The sequence below is a fragment of the Aquarana catesbeiana genome, linkage group LG08 (genome assembly GCF_042186555.1).
Source record: "Aquarana catesbeiana isolate 2022-GZ linkage group LG08, ASM4218655v1, whole genome shotgun sequence".
Taxonomy (NCBI): Eukaryota; Metazoa; Chordata; class Amphibia; order Anura; family Ranidae; genus Aquarana; species Aquarana catesbeiana.
This window is the reverse complement of record NC_133331.1, coordinates 48,931,428-48,957,121: the sequence shown is the minus strand read 5'-3', so window position 1 is coordinate 48,957,121 and position 25,694 is coordinate 48,931,428. Positions and strand designations below refer to the sequence as shown.

The window sequence follows — 25,694 nt, the reverse complement described above, 5'->3', positions numbered from 1 at the left end:
GCTGAGCGTTTTTGACTCCGTGATAGAGTCCTCCTTTTCTGGTAAGAGTCCATCTTACACTGGGTGTTGGAGCACATTGGTGATTGCTGAATCACGCACTATTCTTCTTCTTTTTTGCATCAATATATGAACTCATTGTTACCCCTTTTTTTGGATTTTAATTTTTATTCTTTGGACTTCGCTTGCACATTTTATTATCATTTTGTTCACTAGTCATGGACTTTTAGCACTGCATAATTTTGTATTTATATTTTTGTGAAGTGTATCTGATTGTTTTTTGCAAGCTGTTTGATCATCACTCTTTATATTTTGTATTTTCATTCAATTGTACTTATTTTGTCAGCGTGTTTTCACCCCAATTTTTTACTTTATTGTAAATTCACACAAGATATATACCACACAAAATCAGGTAAGACTTGATCACATTACCCTAAACAATGCAAACTGTAAACAGTTGTCTCATTAGCACATCTAAGGAACAGACAACAGCTAACGGTGATCTACTTAAGGCTTCATGTACATGGAATGTTTTTACAACCTCTCCTGAATGATTTAACTTGACAGATAGTAACCGATGTTTAAAACGTCCATTTTGCTGCATTTACATGCCGCGTTTAGCTGCATTTTGCCTCGTTTAGAAGCGTTTTTAAAAAATATATAAAATATATATTTTTTTTTTTCGAAACAGCCAAAAATGAAAAATGGCTGTGAACGAAACACAGGTAAACACGAGTTTAGCCACGTTTAGAAGCGTTTGGCACTTGAAATGCATGTAAACTCAGCTTCTGAACGCATTTTTTTGCGTTCCAAAAAATGCCTCTAAACTCAACTGCCTAGAAGCAACTGTAAACAACCCTGTGTACATGGACAGATAAGATAACATAGAGGAGAGTTCAGGGGCGGTTGAAAAAAACTCCCAACTGCTCCTAAACATCCGTTTACCAGCAGCAGTGTACATGAGGCCTAACAGTTATCTAATCAACAGCTAGCCACCCAGACAGTCTGGTGTCTACAGCCTTGAATACAGAAAGTACATTACACATGCTGTCCTCAGGTGTGCGGCTTTAACTTGTGAAATCTGTCCACTAGAAAAGACAAAACTCATACAATGTTCCAGCAGTCTTTAAAAGTGGAATTCATTTATCTTCATAGATTTCTTGAGGGATATTGTTGATGATAAATATTTCTGTGCCAAGTGAAGAAGCTTCTCCAGCTCAGTCTGCAGATGGGCCACCATATTTCCTCCGACCATTACCCTGTACATGATTAATATTACATCTTTCCATCCACTCCAGAAGGGAAGCTTATTATTACCTTATTCAGAGAATTAGTCCAAGCCTCGCTTTCAGCGTTCATCACGTTGTTTTCCATCATTAGAGAATGATCTGCTCTCTCCTTGGGGGGGGGGGGGGGGTTAAGTTGATAACAGTTCAGACAGATAATGGGATGCCAAGCCATGAAGAGCCTTAAACCTGAGAGATAGCCAGTGAAGGACTCCAGGATAGAGGTAATAAGATCACTTGCACCAGACCTAGTCAGGATTCTGGCTGCAGAATATAGTAAATATTGAAGTCGATTAATAGTGTTTTTAGATACACCAGTGAGTAGAGTATTGCAGTAGTCGAGTCTGGACTGGCCTTACATAATTGATGGGGGTTCCAATAAGCATGATTTCAGTCTTACCACAGTTTAATTAAAGGAAATTGTGGGCCATTTTGAGAATCTGGTAAGTTGAAGGTCAGGTAGGTGTACACTTAAACTGGCCATACACTGTGCGAATTTCAGCCAGGTCCTGATGAACCGGCCAACACTTGCTTAGTGGGTGGCCCTGTCAATTCCCACTCAGCTTCCTTCACTTGAAATCTGTATAGAGACATGTTGATGCAGATGAAGGAATGTAAGGTGTGTGTTTTCTGTAAATTGAAAAATGTGTAGCCATTCCCCCTGTAGGGGTTGCTGAATATTGTGGTTCACCCGTCACCCTGCCCAGCCCGGCATCCATCTCTCAGGCACTCAGAGACATAGAACAGTCCATAAGCTTTATTTTTTTTTTGTTTTTTTTGAGGGGATTGAACTTGGATGGGGATGGGAAATTATGGGATGCCCAGAAAGATTCAGTGTAACTTGCTTGGGACTACTATATACACTCCTGTATATACACTCCAGTCTTCTCTCCAACTCCTGCTTAAGACATCTTTCCCTTCACTCCTCCAGCACTTTGCTTGCTGCAGACCGTTACTCCTCCAGCACTTCACTTCACTTCCCAGACCAGCTAGCACCACATGGTTAGGCCTGACACTAACTCAGCCAGGCCTCAGTGAATTGCCTTTTGCGGGAAGGGGCCCCGAACCCCTATGATGTAAAAACGGTTCCGGTGCTAACTGTCTTCAACTCGGCTACTGATCCCAGTAAACCCTCTTAAAGGACCTGCCTCTCTCCACTGTCCATTTTTTCACAGTCCACTCTTCTGGTTAAATCAGTGCTGCAGCTGAATGGCGTACCTGAAAAGAAAATAATGGTTAACAATAAAACACAGTAAACAGTAAAGAATAAAAGAATTGCATACCTGAAAACAAACATGATAAAACATGAAGAATAGAGAGAATAGAACCAGAATAGAGAGAATAAAACCATCAAGTATTTTTGGCTTTTTTATTTTATATATTTGGGTCCCAAAATGCGATGGCATCTTTTGGAGACCCTGTTAAAGTGTATCCTAGTCTGTGCGGTGCTGTACCCTACGCTAACACTAGTGTATGGTAGCGTTTGAAACATTCACCAATGCAAAGACCAGGTTGGCCAGGACAGGAGGGACAATAATTGTAGGTGTCACGCCTATATCTGCGTTTCCTACAGACACAAAATTTTCTTTGGGGTGATCGTTGGGTAGGGGTACCAGGGTGGACATACGGAAAATGCCTCTCATGCAGTCGGCTCACTGCATTTGCGCTGGGAAGGTGGGGCACAGTATCCTCTGGAAACAGAAGGGCTGTGACGATCTCTTCCTGGAATTTAAGGAAGGATCTACTTTGTCCTGACGCTCTGTATAGCACATAAGCATTTAGCAGAGCCAATTAGAATAAGTATACAGACACTTTTTTTGTTCCAGCATCTGGCCTTACAAGGAATAGGGAACGGCACCAACAACTGGTTGTTGAGGTCCACCCCTCCCATATTAAGGTTCTATTCGTGGACACAGAGGGGTTTCTCCACAACACCAGTCGCCGTTGGAATTTGGACTGTCGTATCTGCGTGAAGGGAGGACAGAACGAAAACATTCCGATTATTCCTCCACTTCACTATGAGCAAGTTACTAGTTCTCAAGCAGGCTCTCTCCCCCAGCCTAGGACGGGAATCTTCAAGCCGCTTGGGTAAGCCCCGGCGATTAGATCTGTTGCTTAGTTTTTGTGATTATGTGCATACACCTCAGTCATTGTAGTAGTATGGACATATACATATCTAGATCTAAGAGATCTTACACAAAATAGGTAGTTCCATCCGCAATACACATTTATTAATAGGGTTACATAATATATACAAATTACACACCAGACTGTATTTACAACACAATGTACAGTGTAGGTCCCCTGGCTTACATGATATTTACAAATACAATATAAGATGCAAGTATAGCGTTAGATTACCTGTTAACTACAGGTCGGCCCCTGGTGACTGCTCTCTGTCCCCACACCAAAAAGAGACTTAGCTTGGTCACAAAGCATTATATCCCCCCCTCCTTTCTGTACTGTGGCTAATATAATTCTCCCTAATTGGTCACTGTGCCTAGTAAATGTATATTGGGCACAGCCTGATTGGATGAGTCAAAGAAGGCTGTTGTTTACCACCAGGTGACATGTTATCAGGGAAAACAAAAGGCCTTTGAAGTTGAACTAATTACCGTAACACCAACACAACACTCAATACTTTAAATGTATTTCCTTCTAACTGAAATATATTTCTAATTGCAATATTATATACAGCTGTTAATGGAGATTTCACATAAACCCATTGTGTAACAGATCGCACAGTGCCACAGGTGCCAATTCCATGATCTAAAAAGTGGCAATCTTGTGTAATAATTGTCCACGTACAAGTGGTACCCCTTTCCGAATAAGGGTGACACCAAGTCCCACACAATCTTACCAGTACTCCTATGTAGTTTGGGCAGTTCTCCGGCTCCACGTGACTATCTTTTCCCTCGTAAACCATAAAACTATATGTATAGCCTGTAGCCCTTTCACAGAGCTTATACGTCTTGACCCCATATCTGATACGCTTGCTGGGAAGATACTGGAAGATACTGAAAGACAAGCGGCCAGAAAACTTAATCAGGGACTCAAACGCAGACAACTTGATCGGGAGTAAACAAGGCTGCAAGCTGTTAGTTGAAGTGGTTTACAAGGGGCCGAATTTTGTGGAGCCGATTGTATTTAGGGTCGCCCGAGGACGACAGAGTTCATTGTCATTAAAATGCATGAACCGCAAGATCTGCTCGTATCTAGCCCTGGCCATGGATGCAGAAAACAAGGGCATATGGTGAATTGGGTCAGTGGACCAATATGACCGAAACTCACTCTTTTTAGTTATGCCCATGAGGAGGGATAGGCCCAGGAAGATTTCAAATTTGGAAACCATAATAGGTTTCCAATCTCTGGCAAGGGTCAAATGGGGATTAGCGGAAATGAATTGACCAGCATACAAATTGCTTTGGTCCACAATAGATCTATAGAGATCTTCCTTGAAAAACAGCGAATAAAAATCAAGTGACGTAAAATCAACAGTTTCCACCTAAATTCCGGGTTGGTCCAGTGAATGGGGGAAGTACGGTTGCTGCAGAAGTGGTGGGCTCCTAATCAGGATTGGCAAATGCAGCGGGAAGGACACCTTGGGCTTGAAGAGCCTGTCTTTGTCTTCTTGGTAGCTGCAGGACACTACTTGTGCTAGCCACCGCACCAGCTTGAACTGCACTTATGGGACTCGCCAAGTCACCACATGTTACTGCAGTGCTGGTTTGACTATGACCAGGGTGTACTAGGCCACTGGTGCTCACCAGTTCCCCAGAAGGATGAGCGGCACTAGTACTGGCTCTCTGCTCCATACGAGAGCCCTGCGGTTCTTGCACCTCAACAACAGAAGAAGAACGGGTTAGGTACACCTGACCTTAGCAGGGACCACTACTCCGTTATCAGAGCTATCTGTCAGGGTGCCGCTGCTGTCTACTGGTTTGTATTCTGATCCTGAATCTGACAGATGGGTAACTTCCTCTTCACTCTCATCAGTCATGCTCAGAAACATGTAGGCCTTTTCACTACTGTACCTTCGATTGGAAATTGTGGCCTCTAAATTTATTGGTACAACTAGTCAAACTCACAGGCAAAAAGAGCAGATTGTTAGTGACTGCTTCAAACGCTACCAAAAAAACTTAGCGTTCACAGGGGTCAGGCCTGACTCTGTGAACGCTGAAGTTATGTGTTTTGTAATTGACAGTGATCAATTAATACTGCGCTTGGGTGGGCTGGGCTGGGCTGGGCGGAGGGGCTAAACGCAGGTGCTAGCAGGTATCTGGGCTGGGCTGATCCCGCTAACGCTGCATTTTTGGGAACCCTAAACTACTGGGGATGCTAGATCTGATCAGATCAAATATATTGATCTGTTCAGACACTATACTACTAAGGGAGGTGTATGGTGCGTGCGTGGGTGTTAGCGCTACTGCCAATAATCGGACACTGCCTGGGGAGACGCAGACCCTAACTGATGCTGAAATCTAACTGATATCACCCGCGGGGTGATCAGGGGGTAAACCTTTATTGGGTAATTTATGGCGGGTGCCCTGACACTATAAAAAACGAACTAACCAGCGTCACCCCAACACTAATACGGTGATCACTGGTGACAGGGGTTAACTGGGGGGCAATCAGAGGGTTAAACCTTTATCAGGGGGGCTTAGGGGGGTAGCCTAAAGCTACCTGGGGCTACTACTAGCTGCCCTAACTGCTTGGTGACACTGTGACAAGGAGTGAAGGGGTTAGCTGGGGGGGGGGGCGATCGGGGGGTCACAAGTGTACGTTCATGTACTGGTGTTAGTGTAGTGTTATGCAACTCATTGTTAGACGCCCTCTCTCCTCTCTCTGGAACAGAAAAGTGTTCCACGAGGGGAGATGGCATCACTTCCCCTGCCTGTGTTTACACTTACACAGGCAGGGGAGGCATTTCATTCGCCAGAACCGATCAGCAGGTCCAGGCCAGAAATCATTGGCCTGGACCTGAAGACTGATCGGTTCTGTAACTAATCTGATCGCTACAGGCTTGGGGGGGTGGAGTAGCGAGGGACGTACGGGTACGCCCATTTGCGCACACGTGCCATTCTGCCGACGTACATCGGCGTGCGGCGGTCGGCAAGTGGTTAAAGAATATGTAAACCCAACATTTCATATTCCTGATATGTGTCTGCTGTACCATATACTTGTATGAGAAAGTATCCTGATCTCTTTGTATTGCTTCCTTTGTGCGAAATCCCTGGTGTTCCTGCCAGTCCCTCTGCTTTACTATTAAAAATGGACCACACTAAGCAGGAGAGCACAGCATGGTCAATTCTCTAGCTGTGCTAGGCACTTAGCCTGTCCATTGATCTGACCTGTCTTGACACCCCCCAAACTAATAAGCAAACCTGTCATTGTGCTCTCTCCACCTCTTGGCATGCCCTTGTGGGCACTGCAGCACAGCTGATTGGAACATCACACTGCTTCTTCTTGTCAGTCTGAGCTCTGATTTACAGAGACTGCAAGAGGTTGATATGGGTCAAATTCAGGCAGTTGCTTCAAGCTTTTATGGTTAGAAACTGTTACTGTATGTAGCCATAACTTGTATCCACACAATATCATTTTTACAAGGTTTGTCATTCCATCATATCAAGGAGCTTGCAGACACCTAGAACATTTACTTTAATTTATGCATTTTTCTTCAGTCCATTAAGGCAGCCTGTTACTTTGAATGGTTTCAAGGCATAAAATTACCATCTGCATTTGTGGTGTGCTGGAGGGACTTGCGTGTTGGAAGTATAATACAGAATGACTGGTGGTGCACAAATATGCATCCTGTAAAGGGGCTCTTAAAGTGGGTTGTATACCCTTACATAAACCCAGTGAAGTGACTGGCCTCAGGAGATGCACAGAAATGAAATAGTTCTACATACGTTTTATCTGTTTATCTGCAGTAATTTCTTATCTACAGCCGTTCCAAAATATACAGCTTGTCTGAGCATTCAGAAAAAAGGGGGCAGACAGCTGAACTCACACTCTGCAAAGCTCATTAAGGAGAGTGCTGAGAGCTGATTCGAGGGAAGGCACACACCCCCTTACACAGCACACAGGAACAGAGCTGAGGAGGTTAGTCACAGTCTGTGTGCTGGAGCTCCCTCCCCTGTCAATTTTTTTTCTCTTGGTGTCAGGAAAACTTGACAGAAATGACTCATGCTGATAGCAGAGGAATGAAGCAGCAGACAGAAATGACACTTAGTGCTCCCAATTGGGACAACTACACACTATAGATGGATGTACTTTGCTAATGCTTCATGTCTGAGGTTTACAACCACTTTAAATTGAATTTTGTTTTTAAATCATCTGTCTCCGATTTTCACTTGATTATCCAGGTTTGGATGCAGCTGGTCCTTACTTTGAAAACACCCCACCTGAAGTGAGACTGGACCCTACAGATGCCATTTGTGTTGATGCCATTCACACAGATGGGCCAGCTGATGAATTTCATCTTGGTAGGTTTTGGCTTCTCAGTGGTGAACATTCCTGTTTCAGAGTTTGGTTTTCATGGCAGCTCAGAGAAGAAAAAGATGGAGTGATGTGAGACATATGCATAATTTCTTGCTTTATCTAGTCTTCTGTAATTTGAAAGCAGAACTTTAGCTCTCTCAGACATTTTTTTTCCAGGGTAAGGATGATGTCCTGTGATGGTACACCACCCCCTCCTTATAGTTAATTGACTTTCCGAAAATAAATCTGCTACAGATTTGTCTCTTGGCAAAATTTATTGTAGTCAATATGGAAGGCAAAACTAAGGTAGATAAGGTTTGTCCTAATTTTATTGGTTCCAGGCTGTTTGGGAAGTGCTTTAACTATTGCAAGATTTTTCTTAAGCAAAAAGCTATTAGCTGGGAACACGGTGTTGGAAACTGTAACAAAACGCAATAAAATGTCAACATCAACCATTTTTGCTTCCATTTTTGCCCATGTTACTATAACTTAGTAGACCGTTTGCCATTTCTGCACTATGGGGTTATCACGGGTCTTGAAAAAATGAAGGCCTCTTGAGCCCTGCCCTAGGGAAAGAGAGCCTTGACTGATGGGGGCATGGCTAGGTACATGAAAAGGGGAACGATTGGTTGGGACATGTGGGATGGGATGGGCCTGAGCTTAGGAAATCGTGTGCCCCAGGGAATTCTGGGTCTTTCGGAAGAGTCATTGGAGGGGCTGCCCACCCTCCCGCCTCCCTTTTTTCCTATGTTATGGTATGTCACAGCTTGCTGCGGTTTTCTTGACCTTGCCAGCAGTTAAAGTTGTTGTAATGGGCTATGCCCTTGATGGAAAATTGGAAGTAGGCTGTCTGTCCAGCACTTTTGGTAAGGACAGACCCCACTTCCCTCTTTTGGTTAAGTGTTCACAGTACGACTGTGACTGGCACTGGTTAAATATGTTCACATGTTATGTGTTGGAAATTAATAAAGCTGCGGCCTTGCCCTTTCCAACCTAATGGTTGTAAGTGTTTTTTTTTAATGGGAAAAGGGCAAGGGTGGTGGGGAATTTGATCCCTTGGTGTTACGTTAATTGGGACCTAAGCCTATGAAGTCAGAATGAAAGGGTTTTCTCGAAGGGTTCTTCCAAACTAAATCTGTCTAAGCAGTGTTGCTCACTGTAAAATTAGGGATGAATTTTGCTAATTTTGCTAAAGGCCCTGCCCAACCATAATGAAAAGCCACCGCTAACCCAAAAGATTACGTTGAATATCCTCTGGCTTGCCTTCATTACAGTCTGAGGCACATAACTGTAATATTTATGCAACTGCATTGGTGTTAATCTCGGATAATATCTGTAATTTGAATTTGTCTTAGGCTTTGGCATACAGCAGACAGTTGGTAATGTTGACCATTACGTTAATGGTGGTAAAAATAATCCTGGCTGTGAGAAAATAACTTTTCTACTTGAAAATATCGATAACATAGTTGAAGGCAAGTAACCTCTTAGTCCCTATTTTATTGCGCACTATTGTAGAGTTCAACAATGTTTTACAATGACAGAACTTGCTTTTTCCAGGGGTTTATGAGACGATCTTCTGTAACCACCACAGGAGTTTCATGTTCTTTACAGAGAGCATTTCGAGGCCTCATGATTTCATTGGTTACCCTTCTTCATCATATGAAGATTTTCTGGAGGTTAGTCTTGATGCAGGTTCCCTATGCAAAGCAAATGGCAACAATAGTTAGGCCAAACTTTAACATGGCCTTAAAAATATGTTAAAGTTATACTAAACACACATTGTTTAATTTACGTTGTCCCTTCTATTTCTGTATATGGATGATGGCACTGAAATTATTTGAATAAAAAACATCTAAGTACCCTTTTCCTAATCTATATACAGCTGTTTCATGACCCAGATCTTTCCCAGCCTGTCTGCAGGGAAACAAACAGGAGGAGCTTCTAGTGCTCTACTGCTGGTCACATGTTAAACAAAAATAAAAAAGCAGCCTATCTAATACAGAGTAAAAATAAATAATTCATATCAATAGACGGTTTTCAATTTACATACAAATATATAAATAAATAAACGATAATAATAAGAGACCCCCGAAGTCGGAAGAAGACCCCCGGAGCTGCCTAATAAATTACTTTAAAAACCTGTCTAGTGTGTTTTTTTATTGACACTTTTTCCCCAGGTAAATGAGTAGGAGTACGATGTACCCCATACTCATTCACATAGGGCGGAGGGCCGGTATCTGGGGGTCCCCTAATTAAAGGGGGCTCCTGGATTCGGATAAGCCCCCCACCTGCAGACCCCGACAACCAATGGCCAGGGTTGTTGGGAAGAGGCCCTTGTCCTCATCAACATGGGGAAAAGGTGCTTTGGGGTGTTTTTTCGGCGTAAGGGGTTCCCCTTAAAATCCATACCAGACCTAAGGGACATTGTCGCCTCTTTCTCGCGCTCGCTGCAATAGGAAAATGTGTTTTTCCTATTGCAGTGAGCGCGAGATGTATAGTACCCTGTCGCCGAGAAACATTCTCGCGGGCAGGTGCTGTAGCTGCCCTTGCGTCGTATTTGGTCTGTCGGACCAGCATACAGACGAACGGGCTTCCCGATAGGAACTGGGTCCGGCGGATTTCCAGCGGGAAGATTTGAAACATGTTTTAAATCTAAAGTCCGTCGGATTTTCGACCGAAAAGGTTTGTCGGAAGTCCGATGAAGCCCACACACGGTCGGATTGTCCTCTCGTGTGTACAGGGCATTAGAGTAAGAGGGAGGTGAAGCTTTCATTAGTCTACAGTCCCGCCCCCATTGTGTTTAGCTGGTTAGTGAGCATGGAGGAGGAGGGAGGGAGTGGACTGTCATTTACCACTGTGTATATGCCCACATGTATGATTCTATAGTCACATGGGCTGCTCATGACACCAGTACAGTGATCAGTGAAAAATCTGAAAACTGCACTTGGTGGGGGCATCGGGGGGTGACAAGTGTACCTATGTGTACTGGTGTTAGTGTAGTTTTGTGCAACTCACTGTTAGACCCCTGTTAGATGTGGGTTTAGTAACACTTTCAAGTGAGACTAAACCCACAACACTAAAATCAGTCTGTACATGCAGTAAAGCATGTTTGTTATACTCACTGTGGACCCTAAGGGGTTAATCCTCTGAATAGTGTAAAAAGGCTGTTTGATCCTGTCTTCTCTGATCCTCCCCTTCTCCCACTGTCCCCAATCCATCTCCTGTTAGAACAGAGCCTCGGAGTCACTCTGCACATGCTCAGTTTGGTGTGTATTGCTAGAGAGTTTTTATTTTTCTTGGGAGAGTGCATGTGATCAGCACAGGGCCAATCAGCACTGTCCAGACAGAGGGTCAGGGGTCCTGCAGCCTCATGAACAGTCGGTGGAGAATTAAAACTGCTCTTTCAAGCTTTAACCAGACACTGATAGAAGTCACACAACTGCTATTTACTGCTGATGAAAAAAGGTATTTAGCAGTTTATATTTACAAAAACAATTTCATTTCCATGTTCTGTGCACTGTTGGGGACCAGATATAGTGAATGCAGGGTCCTGGGTTTAGTAACATTTTAACACTTTAAGGTTACAGTAGCCAGTTTCAGTGGAGTGCTATGTACACCAACTAACAATCTTTTTCTTCCCATCTATTGCTCCCTTTTAATTTACCTGGCAAGCATTTTTAAACCCAAAGCTATTTTGATTTTGAAAATGGGGAAGGGTTAAACTGTCCTTACTGAGATGAGATTCAACAACTTATTTTTTTTAACAAGAATGGGAGGTAAGGGGAATTCCTCTGTGGAGGACACATTTTCCTTCACTGTTCTAAAGGATATTCACATTCCATAACTTAAAGCTTATCTATAGTTAAAAATGTAAAATCTTATAGTCATTTCAATTATTATTTCTAGCCTAATTCCATTCACTTAACAATCTTGAAGTTTGCAAACTAACTTTGTGAAGATCCCCACTCATTTACTTCTTTGAATTCTGTGACACGTGGTCACTATACCCTGTGAGTAGGCACTGCTGTGTCACACATTTCACAGAGCCTGCCTTCTGAACTACAGAGGTGCTGAGAGGAGGAGTTTCAGGAGGCGGTACAAGAATCCTTGCTTGCAGGCAGCAAGGTACCATAGGATATGTAGTCCTTAGAAATGCAGGAGATGTTGCAAAACATACAGGGAATCCAGGAAGTTGTGGGAAGAGACGACCAATAGATGGGCAGCTCTCACAACATGAGAGGAGATTTTTCAAGTAAGTTATATTGGATTGGCAAATATAACTGTATTGTTATTATGCTGATGTTATATAATGAAAGTGTATGCTGTGACAATAGGTTGCCTTTAAAAAACAAATGCTGCTCACCTTTTACTTCAAAGCATAGGGGTTTACTCTGATATCTGCCAACATCCCTTTAATCATAAACATTTATAAGGAATGGCCTCCAATTGGTTGGGACTTTAAAGGCAGGGATACACCAATTATGTTAAAAAGGTTACATCAATCTTTATTCATATCAAAGGTAATAAGAATTAGATTTTTTTATTACTTTTAATTTGAATAAAGATTGATGTAACTTTTCTAGCAGAATTGGTGTATTCCTGTAAAGTCCCATCCAATTGGAGGCCAATCCTTATAATTGTTTCACCTTTTTACTTGCCCTTTCTGAAACTCCAAAACTGAAGATTTTCTCAATGTCTGGGGTCTCCAAACTTTCTACACAAAGGGCCAGTTTACTGTCCATTAGACTTTAGGGGGGCCGGACTGTGATAAATGGGAGTAGAAAAGGTCCCAACGTCAGTGGGGAAAAAATAATGCTCCATCGTTTGTTTCAGCTGGAGCAATTATGCCTCATCGTTGGTGTCAGTGGGAGGAATTGTGTCCCATCATTGGTGTCAGTTATAGGAATTTTGCCCAATCATTGGTGTCATTGGGTGCCATCGTTGGTGCCGTTGGGAAAAATTGTGCCTCTTCACTGTCAGTGGGAGAAATTATGCACCATTGTTGGTTTTAGTGGCCGCAGTTTGGAGACCACTGCTCCATCTAATGAGAAAGCTGGGGAGCTGTGTTTTAATAACCCTTTTTAAACATTAGTTTAGATGTATAGGTGGATTAAAGGAGAAATATGACCAACCTTTTTTTGGCCATACTTCTCCTATGGATCACAGGAGTGCACTTAGTTCTTCACTCATGTGACCCAGATTCAGCCAACAGCTCAAAGAGCCGGTCCAGGCGCTGCAAGGATTCCAGCAATAATGACGGGATCTGCCCAGATCTCTAACCTATACAAGCAGCTCCCACCTCCTCCACAGCCCGGCACTCCAGTGAACTTTAGAGTGGCAGAGCTCTCTGCTCACTGGCAACTGAGAACCGAGTCATAAGCGGTCAGGTGATCGCTCGGTTCTTGGTCTTGGGGCCGGTGGGGGACAGCTTCACCATTGGATCGATGCTGCAGCCATCTAGGTGAATATAAATGTTTGGGATTTTTGATTACAATACTCTAATACAATCTGTCTCCTGTACTCTGAACACAACAAGCTGCTTATAGAGTCCTATGTATAATCTTGCCTCAAAACAACTAGAAAAAGGTAAAAAAATTGATATGCTTCAAGAATACATAGCAAATATATATATACTGTTGGGGGGTTCTCACATTTTTGGCTTATGCCGCGTACACGCGACCGATTTAGCTGTCGTAATAAACTTCAAAGAGTTCTCCGACGTAACTCCGACGGAATTCCATTCAAGCGGTCTTGCCTACACACGGTCAACCCAAAGTACGACCAAAGTCCGACCGTCCAGAACGGTACAGCACTTACGACGGGACTAGAAAAAGGAGGTTCAATAGCCAGTAGCCAATAGCTTCCGTCTTGTAGTTGCTTCAGAGCATGCGTCGTTTTTGGTCCGTCGGACCAGCATACAGCCGATCAATTTTCCCGATAGGTATTGGTTCCGTCGGAAAGATTTAGAACATGTTCTATTTCTAGGTCCGTCAGATTTTTCGAAAAGATAAGTCCGATGAGGCCTACACACGATCGGTATATACGATGAAAAGCTTCCGTCAGACTTTTTCTGTCGGACAGTCTGCTCGTGTGTACGCGGCATTAGAGGCAAAAATATACATTAAGGGATATTTTTGCTTTTGTTCTCTGTAACAGGAATTTAAGGAAAATCTCAATTGGGCACAAAAATGAGTTCTGTTAGGCTTTCTCTGTTAGACAGGAATTAATAAAAAAAAACCTCCTGGGAAGCGTGGTCATAAATTTTTAGAGTTTTATAAATTTAAAATAGTGGTAAAGACCAATTTACTTATTACAGATACCTATATAGAGCCAACAATTTATGCAGCGCTTTACATATATATTGTACATTCACATCAGTCCCTGCCCTGAAGGAGCTTACAATCTAAGGTCAATAACTCATATTCACATACTAAGGCCAATTTACAGAGGAGCCAATTAACCTACAAGCATGTCTTTGGAGTGTGGAGCAAACCAACACAGGCACAGGGAGAACTTGCAAACTCAAGGCAGGTAGTGCTGTGGTTAGAATTCGAACCAAAGACCCTAGAGCTGCTAGGTAGAAGTGCTAACCACTAAGCCACTATGCTGCCAATTAACCCAAAATGTGCAGCGCTTCAAGTACAAAGCTATGTATTATTATGCTTAATAAGTTAAAACTTCCATGTGGAAGTATACACAATTTGTGAAATACCAGTGCACCTCTTCACAAAAAACATCTTCAACTGTGCAAGAATCTTATATGCTCAACCGCATGGGGTGCTCTTAAACAGTGACTCCGTTAAATTGATGATAGGCAACTCCTATCCTCATATTGATTAGTGGTTCCAAATTAATAATAACTACTGCAGTAGGGAACAGACACAAAAGATACACTCCGCATCTTTCCAAATTACTGTTCTGCTTTATTATGACGCAATTGAAGGTTTTTATGCACATGATTACGTAGATATCACATTAATATTACAATTGTAGGTTTATGGTAACAAGGGGCGTTACATAGGCAGGCTAATTCTAATCAGGACTCGAAAGAATGTAAACATTTACTGAAAACATTATTGCCGTGTGCACAGTGAGGGCAGAGTGCAATACATACAAAATACAATACAATTATATACAGAACTTACAAATTTCCATTACAGTCTCCCCTCTTTTGATCAATATTTTGATCACTAACCATACCTGCTATCACCTTTAACCTGGAACCTCCACATGCTTAGGTGGAGGTAGTCCTGGCCAAAGAGGCAAAAAAACTCCATTGTGGAGAAAATAATAGCTGAGCAACTCTTTCATTACAAAATGACTTTTCATTGTGAAGAACAAATGATTGATAAGACATATTTACAGAGTACTGGCTGTACACTCCTGTGGCCAGAATGGCCTTCTAGCTGAATTGTGGACATGCTGACTTATCAGCATATGTAAACACAGACAATTCTACATAAAATGGAAGACGTACAAAAGACAAATATGACTTCAACATGGCTAAACTATTTTTCAAATATATATATCCCTTACAATTAAAGTAATTGAATCAAAAAGTACCCTAGACTGTGATCACAAGAGGGAAACAAATCAAACACAGAGATTTCTTTAATTAAGTCATTTTTGCAGTGTCTGGTGTGGATCCAGGTGACTTTTTCTTCAAGTTTTGCAAAAACTGTACATGAAATAGATGCTGTATTGAGTCTCCAAACATTTCCTTATATATAAATGTCTCTTAACAATCCAAAAGTCACCTGGCTTTAGTTTTAGATCCTTCCAAACTTTTAGGATCTGGAATTAGGGAGAAAACACATAAATGAGTTTGTAAAAAACCTTAAAAGATCAGCAACATTCTCTGTGAGATCCGAATGAAGGACTTCAGCTGCTGAGACAAAATATAAGCAAGTGAGTAACACACTCCCAAACCCAATCCCATAGGGAGAGAGTCCAACATCCCCCTTAGGGGCTTCATAAAATATAAGAAAACATTCAGGCAAAAGTTTTCTAGTTTCTTACTCTACTTTGTCCGCTACATTGTAGACAGTAAGGGGTGTAAAAATAAAACCTCAAAACTTCTATTAAGGACTCTCCTATAAAAAATGATTTCCTCTGTTACTCTCTGTACTTTCTGGCACTCTGTACTTACAAACTACTTCTGATAACACTTTTTACTGTGGCCTTTGCAGTAGAATTTGCCACTGGACATCCAAAAAACATGTCCATACAGACAAAATGCATACTCGTAAGATCCTGACTTGGGCATCTGGATATGTCTTTTTGTAATCTCTGGGAGGGATGTTGAGCTTTTGGTAACACCTTTGGTAACAGGTAAAACAAGAAGTGGTATGTTATAAAAACAACTGTGGAGAACCCTGGCTCTATCCCACGCTCATTTACTAAGGCAGCCATAACTGCTTGTGACTGATGACACGGTCCATGTGTCAAGCTGGAGGGAAAAGAGTGGCTGACAGACATAAATGATCACCTTTTCCAAAGTCCTGTTTCATAAGAAGTTGCCCCCTGTGGACCACTTGTTCTTCTCGTTCTGGGGTCCTTAAAGTTGAATTATTAATCCCAGCTATACTGGGCCAGAACTAGGGTGGAATCTGTGAGTTGCACAGACCCATCAAGTGTCCGAGGCTGTAAATGCAGCATCCTTAGAGTCACCTGGTCTGCTTCCATGTGTGAAAGTTAATATGGCTACCTCAGCAAGAAGCTGGAAGGCTGAAAACAGCCAATCAAATTAACTTGGCATGCTTTATTGGTTTACCTGCCGAAGTAAAAACAAACTTCTGGCCCTTCAAATGGAACCAAAAGCTCTCTATATCTCGACTATCTATATAAATATACACTCTTTTTATAGCTCACAGGCTTTGCTAAAACATGGAGCTCTGCTTCTTGAGCTGGGGAAAAAGGATCCAATGACTTTGAATACAGAGTATCTATCTGGGTGATAAACTGCATACTCAAATCTACAAAAAATTAAATATCTGGGTCTTCAGGGAGTGTGTCCCGCACTGGGCTCACAGCAGCTGATTCCTACACCATCAATTTAACACGTGTCTTTTCCTATCTTTTGAATAAATGTACGCATTTTTCATTGTTAGATTTGTACATAAACAAACTCATATTTTAAACCTTTCATTAAACAAACATTTAGTTAGCTGTATATTTGCTGCACAGAATGTCGGACCATTAAAAAAAATAAATGTTTGACCAAAACAATATCTAACTTTGTCTAATGGCACCTTTGCATAAAAGCTGCAGCTCCGATATATCGGGATGAACCATTCATTACTGGGTCCAGCTTGCATAAATATATTACAATGGCTTGTTTTCTATCATGCTGTTTGTGTAAGAACTCCAGTTTCATGTTTCAAAAGACAACTTTTTCCTGGCAATATTATAATAAATGATAACAATACCCTGCGGTCATGCAGAGATGTCCATAAATCCAAAACTATTCTTCTGCTTATACCACTGTACTTTACAAGACAAAGGGGCACATCATTTCACAATCCACACATTCTGCTTTGGATTTCAAAAATATAAATAAAAACAAAAGGACCAATCTGTATGATGGACCAGAAAGCATCAAAAACTATAAAACAACTGGCTGCAGGTGGCATCTATCCTAACAGGGTGTGTGGACTTGATGTGATGGGTCTGTTATATTTAAATTTTATTTATTATTACTCTTACATCATGGACCGCACATCAAGTTTTCATCAAAAACCTTACAATATCATTTTTGTAGAAAAACTTCTTATGTATCCCATCCATCTTGGCTTTGTTAAATATTATGGCAGCTTTATTCAAAATAACAACCTCATCTTAATCTTTTTTTTCTCTCAATAAGGGCTTATTGAATAAATGTAAAATTACAAAATTGTTATCTTAATCTAAACTAATCTCATTCATTACAAATTTCCCCATTAACCTCGACTTCATTTCCAACCAAAGGTTGTCTAAACCAGTTTCAATATATCTATATTATTAATAAAATTGTTAAACTCATATTAGAAATTAATACTCATTATTACTTAATTTTACTTAATTTCCCTTTTTTAAATGCACTGTTTCCACTATCAAAGGATATTCAATTTGTGTAATACACGGTTAAATGTAACCTTCATTTTACCATGTTTGGAAAACAGATTCAAAATAATTGTGATCACATTGTTTACCATTAGATTCGTTAACCCGGCACATTTTGTTATAAATGTTTTGTCTAAAAAACAGAAATTGGCATGGTGTCCTTCCAGCTTATCACTGACCACATTCTTTCAGGAGAGCACAAAGGAGGGGGTCACATCTTCGTACATGACACACATAAGCAATAGAACTAAAGGTCCCAGCATTCGCACACACACCAATATCTCTCTAAAATCGCTTACATTTTTCCCATTTGTACACAACACATGCATATCATTCTCTCACTTTCTTTTAACTCTTTAATATTTCCCTGCCTAAATTCTGCTTTCCTTATTTTGTTTAAATAACTTTTATATCTAGCTTCTATGATTCTATGATCAGATGGGGAGCCACAGTGCTCATCCCATCTTCCCTCTCTGACAACATATAAAGTATTCTGTTTTACCTCTCATTTCTCTGTTTCTGACTTTTACTAGTTGTAGTGCCTGATCCCAAATTCATCCCACAACTTAACATGAAAATGTCCCTTTCTGTCTAGTGTTAATGTCACCCTTGATCCATCCTGCTCACATTGATAGCTGTTTCTCTAGCTGTTTACTCTGCATGATTCTTAGTCCCTGTGGACCTTGGTAACCCAGTTACCCATTGTGGATCCCTGTCCACTCTAACCATTAATCTAGGGGCTCAGTATAGGCGGAACCGCACCTTCGGTTCATATATAGCGCTTCTCTTGCGCTGGGCATTTTTGAGGGTCTCTTACCCTTCATTCCCTTACTTAATTCAATGCCCATAATGACTGGCCAGTCTTCTCTCTTCTCTACTTGTGCCTATGCCTATACCCTCTTGCCTCTAAACTACTTTGTCTAGCAGATTTACTACATTTACCTGTGAACAGCACTATTCTTCCCTTTCTTATCTATAACACTCCAATGGACAATAGACAGGGACAACATAACATATAACCACCAATCAATACAGTTCGATTAAGGGGAGTAAAATAGGTACCCTTTGTCCCGAAAATGCCTTACCGATCAAGGAAGTCTGATAACTCAAATGTAAGCAAAAGGCTTACCTCAGCCGGCTGATTATCAGAAATTCCCGGATCGTCTCAAGCTCCTCATTTCGAATACTCAGGGTCACCTGGAATCCCCTCCTGGCTGGCTCGCCATGCATGACTCCGTTAAATTGATGATAGGCAACTCCTATCCTCATATTGATTAGTGGTTCCAAATTAATAATAACTACTGCAGTAGGGAACAGACACAAAAGATACACTCCGCATCTTTCCAAATTACTGTTCTGCTTTATTATGACGCAATTGAAGGTTTTTATGCACATGATTACGTAGATATCACATTAATATTACAATTGTAGGTTTATGGTAACAAGGGGCGTTACATAGGCAGGCTAATTCTAATCAGGACTCGAAAGAATGTAAACATTTACTGAAAACATTATTGCCGTGTGCACAGTGAGGGCAGAGTGCAATACATACAAAATACAATACAATTATATACAGAACTTACAAATTTCCATTACAACAGCATTATACAGGTCCTCTTTACGTGTGGCCAGGATGGTCCCATCTGGCCAGTTAGCAATTCTCCAGACAGCCCCAGTACTTTCCCTTCCAAAAGTTCCTCAGTGAGAAATTAAAACAGACATCTAATGCTCTCCATTTCGATCCACTTTATATATGGTGAAGACTCGGTGAGGATAGAAATAGCCTTAATAATGCCCATATAAGGAAAGTATAGATATCATCCAACACTAAAACCACCTGAAAGGGTGCTATATTCAAACCCACATACCATTCCAAACACTTACACTGGCCTGTGATAATCTGTGTCTATTTACAACCGCCTACCTTCAATCCAATCGGTTCAGGGCAGTTAGGTGTAAATGGACAGCGGAATACCTTTACACCCAACCAACCATAATGCAGAGCAGGCTCTGTCCATGTCTGCTCTGCATAAATTGAGCAGATACAGACCTGTCATCCAACCACTCTGCTCTGATCCACAGACAAATCACCTGCTGATTAAAAACTGAGCCCGCCCTGCGTGAAAGGAGCCTAAGGTTTCATTCATACCTGAGTGTCCTACTTTTGAGCATTTCTTCATCATCAGAAGGGATAAGTCATCAGTTGCCAACTCCTTTGCAATGTGTCATCCCTGCTGTCAGCTAAGATTCCTTGCTGACAGTAAACGTAAATGAAAGAACCGGCATTAAAGAACAAATGGCATGCCCACCCCCCCCCAATCCATACCAGACCCATGGGGTTGGGCATGGATTTTAAGGGGTGCCCCACACCAAAAAAAATATATATAACAGATTTCTTGGGACCCCCCCTCCCCCCCCAAAAAAAAAATCCATCCAGGAAAGGTGGAGGGGGAACAATCACCTGCCCCCCTTGTGAATGAGTATGGGGTACATAGTGCTTCTACTCATTCACCAAAAAAAAATCAAAAGTAAATAAAAACAACAGTTTTGACAAGTCCTTTATTAAAAACAAAACAAAAACAAGTCCACAGTATATGTCCTTCAATGTAAATCCATCCACAGTCACAATGGATGCCGGCTGCTGCCCTGCACGAAAAAAAAAAAAAACCTTGCCAGCCACCAAACATATCTGCTCCCATTGCTTGACACTCACCACATGACAGCTGCTTCCTCCCAGCCTTCAGCATAAATATGACCAGCTTGAACTCAGTGTATATAAAGATAAATGATATTTCAATGGTGAAGGGTTTGAACCCTTAGTCATGGGATTGCAGTCTGTCTCTAAATTAGGAGTTCCACTATTGTTACCAGGACAGAAGAGGGATGGTGGATCTCCAGTAGAGACACTTCTGACGAATCAGGGCTTTTTTCCTCACTGCCGACAAAAGGGAAACCTTCCCAATAGGACATGGATGGCAAAAAAATGACTGGTCTTCTTTCTTCTAAAAGCAAATGTTTTGGCTTTGGATCACATTGATCTTGATGTCACAGATAAGATGGTATTATTACTATTTAACCACTTCAATACCAGGCACTTTCGCCCCTTCCTGCCCAGGACATTTTTCAGCTTTCAGCGCTGTCACACTTTGAATGACAATTGCGCAGTCATGTAACAGTGTACCCTAACTCACATTCATATACTAGGCCCAATTTAGACAGAAGCCAATTAACCTACCAGCATGTCTTTGGAGTGTGGGAGGAAACCGGAGTACCCGGAGGAAACCCACGCAGACACAGGGAGAACATGCAAACTTCAGGCAGGTATTGTCATGGTTTTGATTCAAACCAGCGACCTTTTTTACTGCTAGGTGAGAGTGCTACCCACTACACCACTGTGCCGCCCACAAATCTGTTTCTTTATGGTTTACCTTATAAGCGTTACAGTTTGTAGAAAATGCCTTGATATGTTTTCAGAACTTTTTGCTTCTAGGGATCTGGGTTTCCATGCACCGAAGTAAGTTGTGCCTACATGGGGTATAAGGCAGATGAATATGTATTATGTCGTCATGATCAAGACTCTACAGACAACCAGAAATTTTTCCTTAACACTGGAGAGCCTCCAAACTCCCCACGTAAGTTCCTTCTAGGAAGCTAGATGTTTCATGGTTGGGGAGGAGCAAATACCACAATCCTTCAGACCTGCTGTGTTTGACATTCAGGGTGGGCTGTGGATTACAGATCTCTGCTTCTAGTGTCAAATCAATCTACTAGTTTAATTTTACTTAAATTTCCCTTCAGTGGTTTCTTAATTACTAAGAACAATAGGGTCCTGATAGTCAAGAGGATTATGCAGGACTTTTGGAGGCTGTTGTAGCCTTGCTCTTATACAGTATGGCTGTTTGGATACTTGTGAGTCACTGACTCAGAATAGTGTCCAGATTGACTTGACTTTACTGTTACTCAGGGCCGTCTTTAACGTGGGGCAAATGGGGCAGCTGCCCCAGGCCCAAACGTTGTTGTGGAGCCCAAAGCAGCTGCCCCTTGAGCCTGCGCTGCCCGCAAATAGCATACATGCCTTTGTTTGCTTTCACTGATCCAAGATGTTCATCTGATGGGCAGCTGAGGATCCTGGACCCTCCCTCTGTACCTTTGAAGCTTTGTGGCTTCTCTGGTGGACTACACTCCGCTTTGGGGTCACTCATGTTGATGATATTTGATGAGCAGCTGCACTGCCCTGAACCTCTCTCTTCTCTGCCCAGAAGAGATGCATCTGTACCGAGCAGTCACCGGCTTCAGTACACAAGCAAGTAAGTGTACTGAAGCTGATGCCTTCTGGGCACAGACGCCCCTCCTGAGTCCCTAGTCCACAGTATACAGGAAGTTGCCAGAGGTGAAGAGAGAGGTTAGGGGCCCATCATGCAGACTGCCTTATGCAGAGTGTAGAGAAGCCAAAGAGCTGCCGGTCGAAGGTACAGAGGGTGGGTCTGAGAACCGCAGCTACCTATCAGATCAACAGGTGCCACAATAATGAGCCCAACGATTCAATCCTGGAATAAAGCCATCACAGCACAATGAAAGCAAAAACAGGCATGTATGCTATTTGTATTAGTGACCTAGCTACACTAGGTTCTATGTGGGTTCCGCCCCCTGTACTCCCACCACCATAAAAGCCCAAGAAATCAATTGGAACAGTATGTGGCCATTGGGTATTAAACAGGTTGCTGGAGTGTTTGTGTGTTAAAGAAATGTGTTGGGGGGGGGGGGGTACAGAGATGTGCAAGGGGGTGCAGAGGTGTGTTGTGTGTGGCAGGAGGGGGGTGCACAGATGTGCTGGAGGAGTACATAGATGAACTTGGGGTGTTACAGAAGCATATTGGGGGTACAGAGACTTTCTGGGGGTGTAGAGGTGTTTTGGAAGTACAGAGATGTGCAGAGAGTATGGGGGGAGGGTATGTGGTGGGGGGTGCAGAAACTTTCTGGGGGTAAGGAGGTGTGTGTTGGGTGTGAAAAGGTGTGCTGGGGCATACAGAGGATGTTGTGAGGTGTGTGTGTGGGTGATGGTGGTGGGGTTGCAGAGATGTGCAAGAGTGAACGAAGATGTGCTGGTGGAAATGGAAGAATGCTGGGGGTGCAGAGGTGTGCTTGGGGGTGCGTAAGTCTTCTAGAGGTACAAAGATGTGCTGGGGGGTACAGAGATGTGTTAGGGTTTGTGGGGGGGTACAGAGGTGTGCTGGGGTACAGAGATGTGCTGGGGGTACGTTGGTGTGCTGGGGGTGGAGAGCGAAATTGCATGGTGGGGGGCCAAGAAAATGTTTGCTCAGGGTCCAATCAATAATAAAGACGTTACTGCTGTTACTTACTGTTAGTTTCCCAATCTGATTTTTTTTGGTTTCAATAGAATTTTATTGGTTTATCAATAAGTAAGGAGAAAAAAAGAATAGACAAAGGATACAAGAATTTCAGTACAGCACAAGAACATAACTGTTCATTGCGTACGTTGGTTGTGTTACAAAATGCAAGTAAAACAGTTTTCATTAGGTAATCAAATGTGAAGTGATCACATTATTCCCTTTCCATATGCTCCATGACTTGGCAAAGGTGGTGTACTATAAAGCATTAATTGCCAATGGGCATTCAGTATAGTTTTGGTACACCGGCCTCACCATGTCAGAGAGGACCAGCTGCCATACTGTACATCGGTTTCTGTTGAACTGGCCAAAACCGCCCAATATTCGGCCTGTGTGTGCGGGGCCTAATATTGCCCCCCACCTTTCTGATTTCCCCCTAACCTCCTTACCACCCACATACGCCTCCCCTGATCCATTTGGCCTCTAGTATCCAAGTAAAAATACTTGTTCAGGTATATGGATTCACCCCCTCCTCCACCAGTGAGGGTAATATGCCCCAGTGGCTGGTTAGCAAGAAAAGGGCCACAAGTTGGAACTATGGTGTTTTGTTGTGGTCTTTTTTATTTCTTGATCTCGTTTAAAATGTCATCATCCAAACCAACTACCAAGCAAACTTTATACAGATTTTGGACGTCAATTGTGTTGATTTTACTAAAACTCATATGTTCTGCTTGTAATCCTACCTGAAGTAAAAATAAATTAAATTATTATTATTATAATACAGGATTTAAATAGTGCCAACAGTTTGTGCAGCGCTTAACAAAATGAAGGCAAACATTACAGTTACAATAAAAATTGATACAAGAGGAATCAGAGGGCCCTGCTCATTAGAGCTTACAATCTAAATCGTCCTGAGCGAATGCCTTGCCATCAGCTCAGGCTTCTGGAAGCCCAATATTCCAGGGTGCTCTGACTATTCCTGGAAATCAAGGACCATATATTGCCTGCCCATCAGAAGCCTTGAACCAGGAGAACTGAAGGCTTTACTGAAGTCAGAGGTAATCTCTTGTTTCTGGTTTAAAAAGCTGGTATGGAGGCTGTGATGGGAGTCACTTTGGGCGGGGGCCCGTGGAACCCAGCTTATGTTAAAGGGGTCAGGAAACTAATTTTCAGCTCCCCAGGCCCCTCTTATGTGTAATTCACCCTGTGTCTATTAGGGGCACAGGGTGACCTGAGAAGCCCAGTCTGGTCTGTTCTAACCAGATCCAGTACAACCTCCCTGGACTCAGTATTTAATTTTACCCCTGAACCAGCCAGGTTGTCTACACTAAGTTTAGAACACTGACATTGGACATTTGAACTGTGTGCAGGCACGCATGCCCAACTCATAGAAGAGGAGAAGCTCCTTTTAACAGGTCTCCCCATGAAAGAAATGATCTGCGTGCCCAGTTACGGTTTTAAATAGTTGTTGAAAAATTAAGGCTGCATTCACACCTGAGAGTTTCAAAGTAGTGCCTTTCTACCGCGTTTTTGTTCAGGTCACCAATGTAAAAGGCAGAAAAACGCCTGTAATCTGCCCCAAAGAAGCCCATGTTCTTTTATGAACCACCTTTATGCTGAATTGCGAGAAAAATCATGGATGTGTAAATTTAGACATTGATCAATGCTTGTTGTGACCAATTGAAACTCCTGCCGCATCTACCCAAGTTTAGAAGTGTGCTGCAGAGAGGGAGGTTTTCTGTAATGCCAAAAATGTCATTCATCTAACTGAAGAATTTCTTATTTCTAGGCTGGAGGTACGGCATATCTATCACAATCACTGGGTCAAATTTAGTTTTGGGGTCTATTTCAGTGGCTCTTTGTGGAAATGAATGTTCCAGTCAGCATGAAATTTACAGGTATGTTGGTCTTTATCTGTTGCTGGTCTGAGGCATGGTGAAGGGAACCTGTAAGAATCCTTGGCCTGGCATGCATTAAAATATACAATATATTGCCAAAAGTATTGGGACAGCTGCCTTTACACGCACATGAACTTTAATAGCATCACAGTCTTAGTTGGTAGGGTTCAATATTGAGTTGCCCCCCCCTAGCAGCTATAACAGCTTCAACTCTTCCATGTCTTTATGGACCTTGCCTTGTGCACAGTCATGTTGGAACAGGAAGGGGCCATCCCCAAACTGTTCCTACAAAGTTGGGAGCATGAAATTGTCCAAAATATCTTGGTATGCTGATGCCTTAAGCAGTGGCAACTGGTGCTCGATAATTCGGGAGACAAATATTAACGTGGGGAACACAGGGAACACCCCCCTCACCGCCACCATGGGAGACGGATGGCCTCCTTACCTCTGTCCTGCCCAGACTCCGATCTCCCCTCCTCGAGCTGGGGAGTGCTGGATCGTGAGCCATCCCGGGAGTGGCGGCCGGTGGGTCCGTTGGTCTTCCCCTGCTTCTCTCCCCCACCACGCATCTGCTCCCTCCCCCT

At 42.4% G+C, this 25,694-nt stretch overlaps 1 protein-coding gene across 1 annotated transcript in view; it reads left to right on the top strand.

The window, feature by feature from the left end:
• The window catches only part of LOC141105740 (pancreatic lipase-related protein 2-like), a 95,966-nt gene that overhangs the window by 65,815 nt on the left and 4,457 nt on the right, over positions 1 to 25,694 (top strand). Inside the window, exons 7-11 of the mRNA XM_073595821.1 lie at positions 7,649 to 7,768; positions 9,119 to 9,235; positions 9,321 to 9,439; positions 21,355 to 21,496; positions 25,002 to 25,110. Of these exons, the coding sequence (XP_073451922.1) occupies positions 7,649 to 7,768; positions 9,119 to 9,235; positions 9,321 to 9,439; positions 21,355 to 21,496; positions 25,002 to 25,110 (607 nt within the window). The remainder of the gene's footprint in view (positions 1 to 7,648; positions 7,769 to 9,118; positions 9,236 to 9,320; positions 9,440 to 21,354; positions 21,497 to 25,001; positions 25,111 to 25,694) is intronic.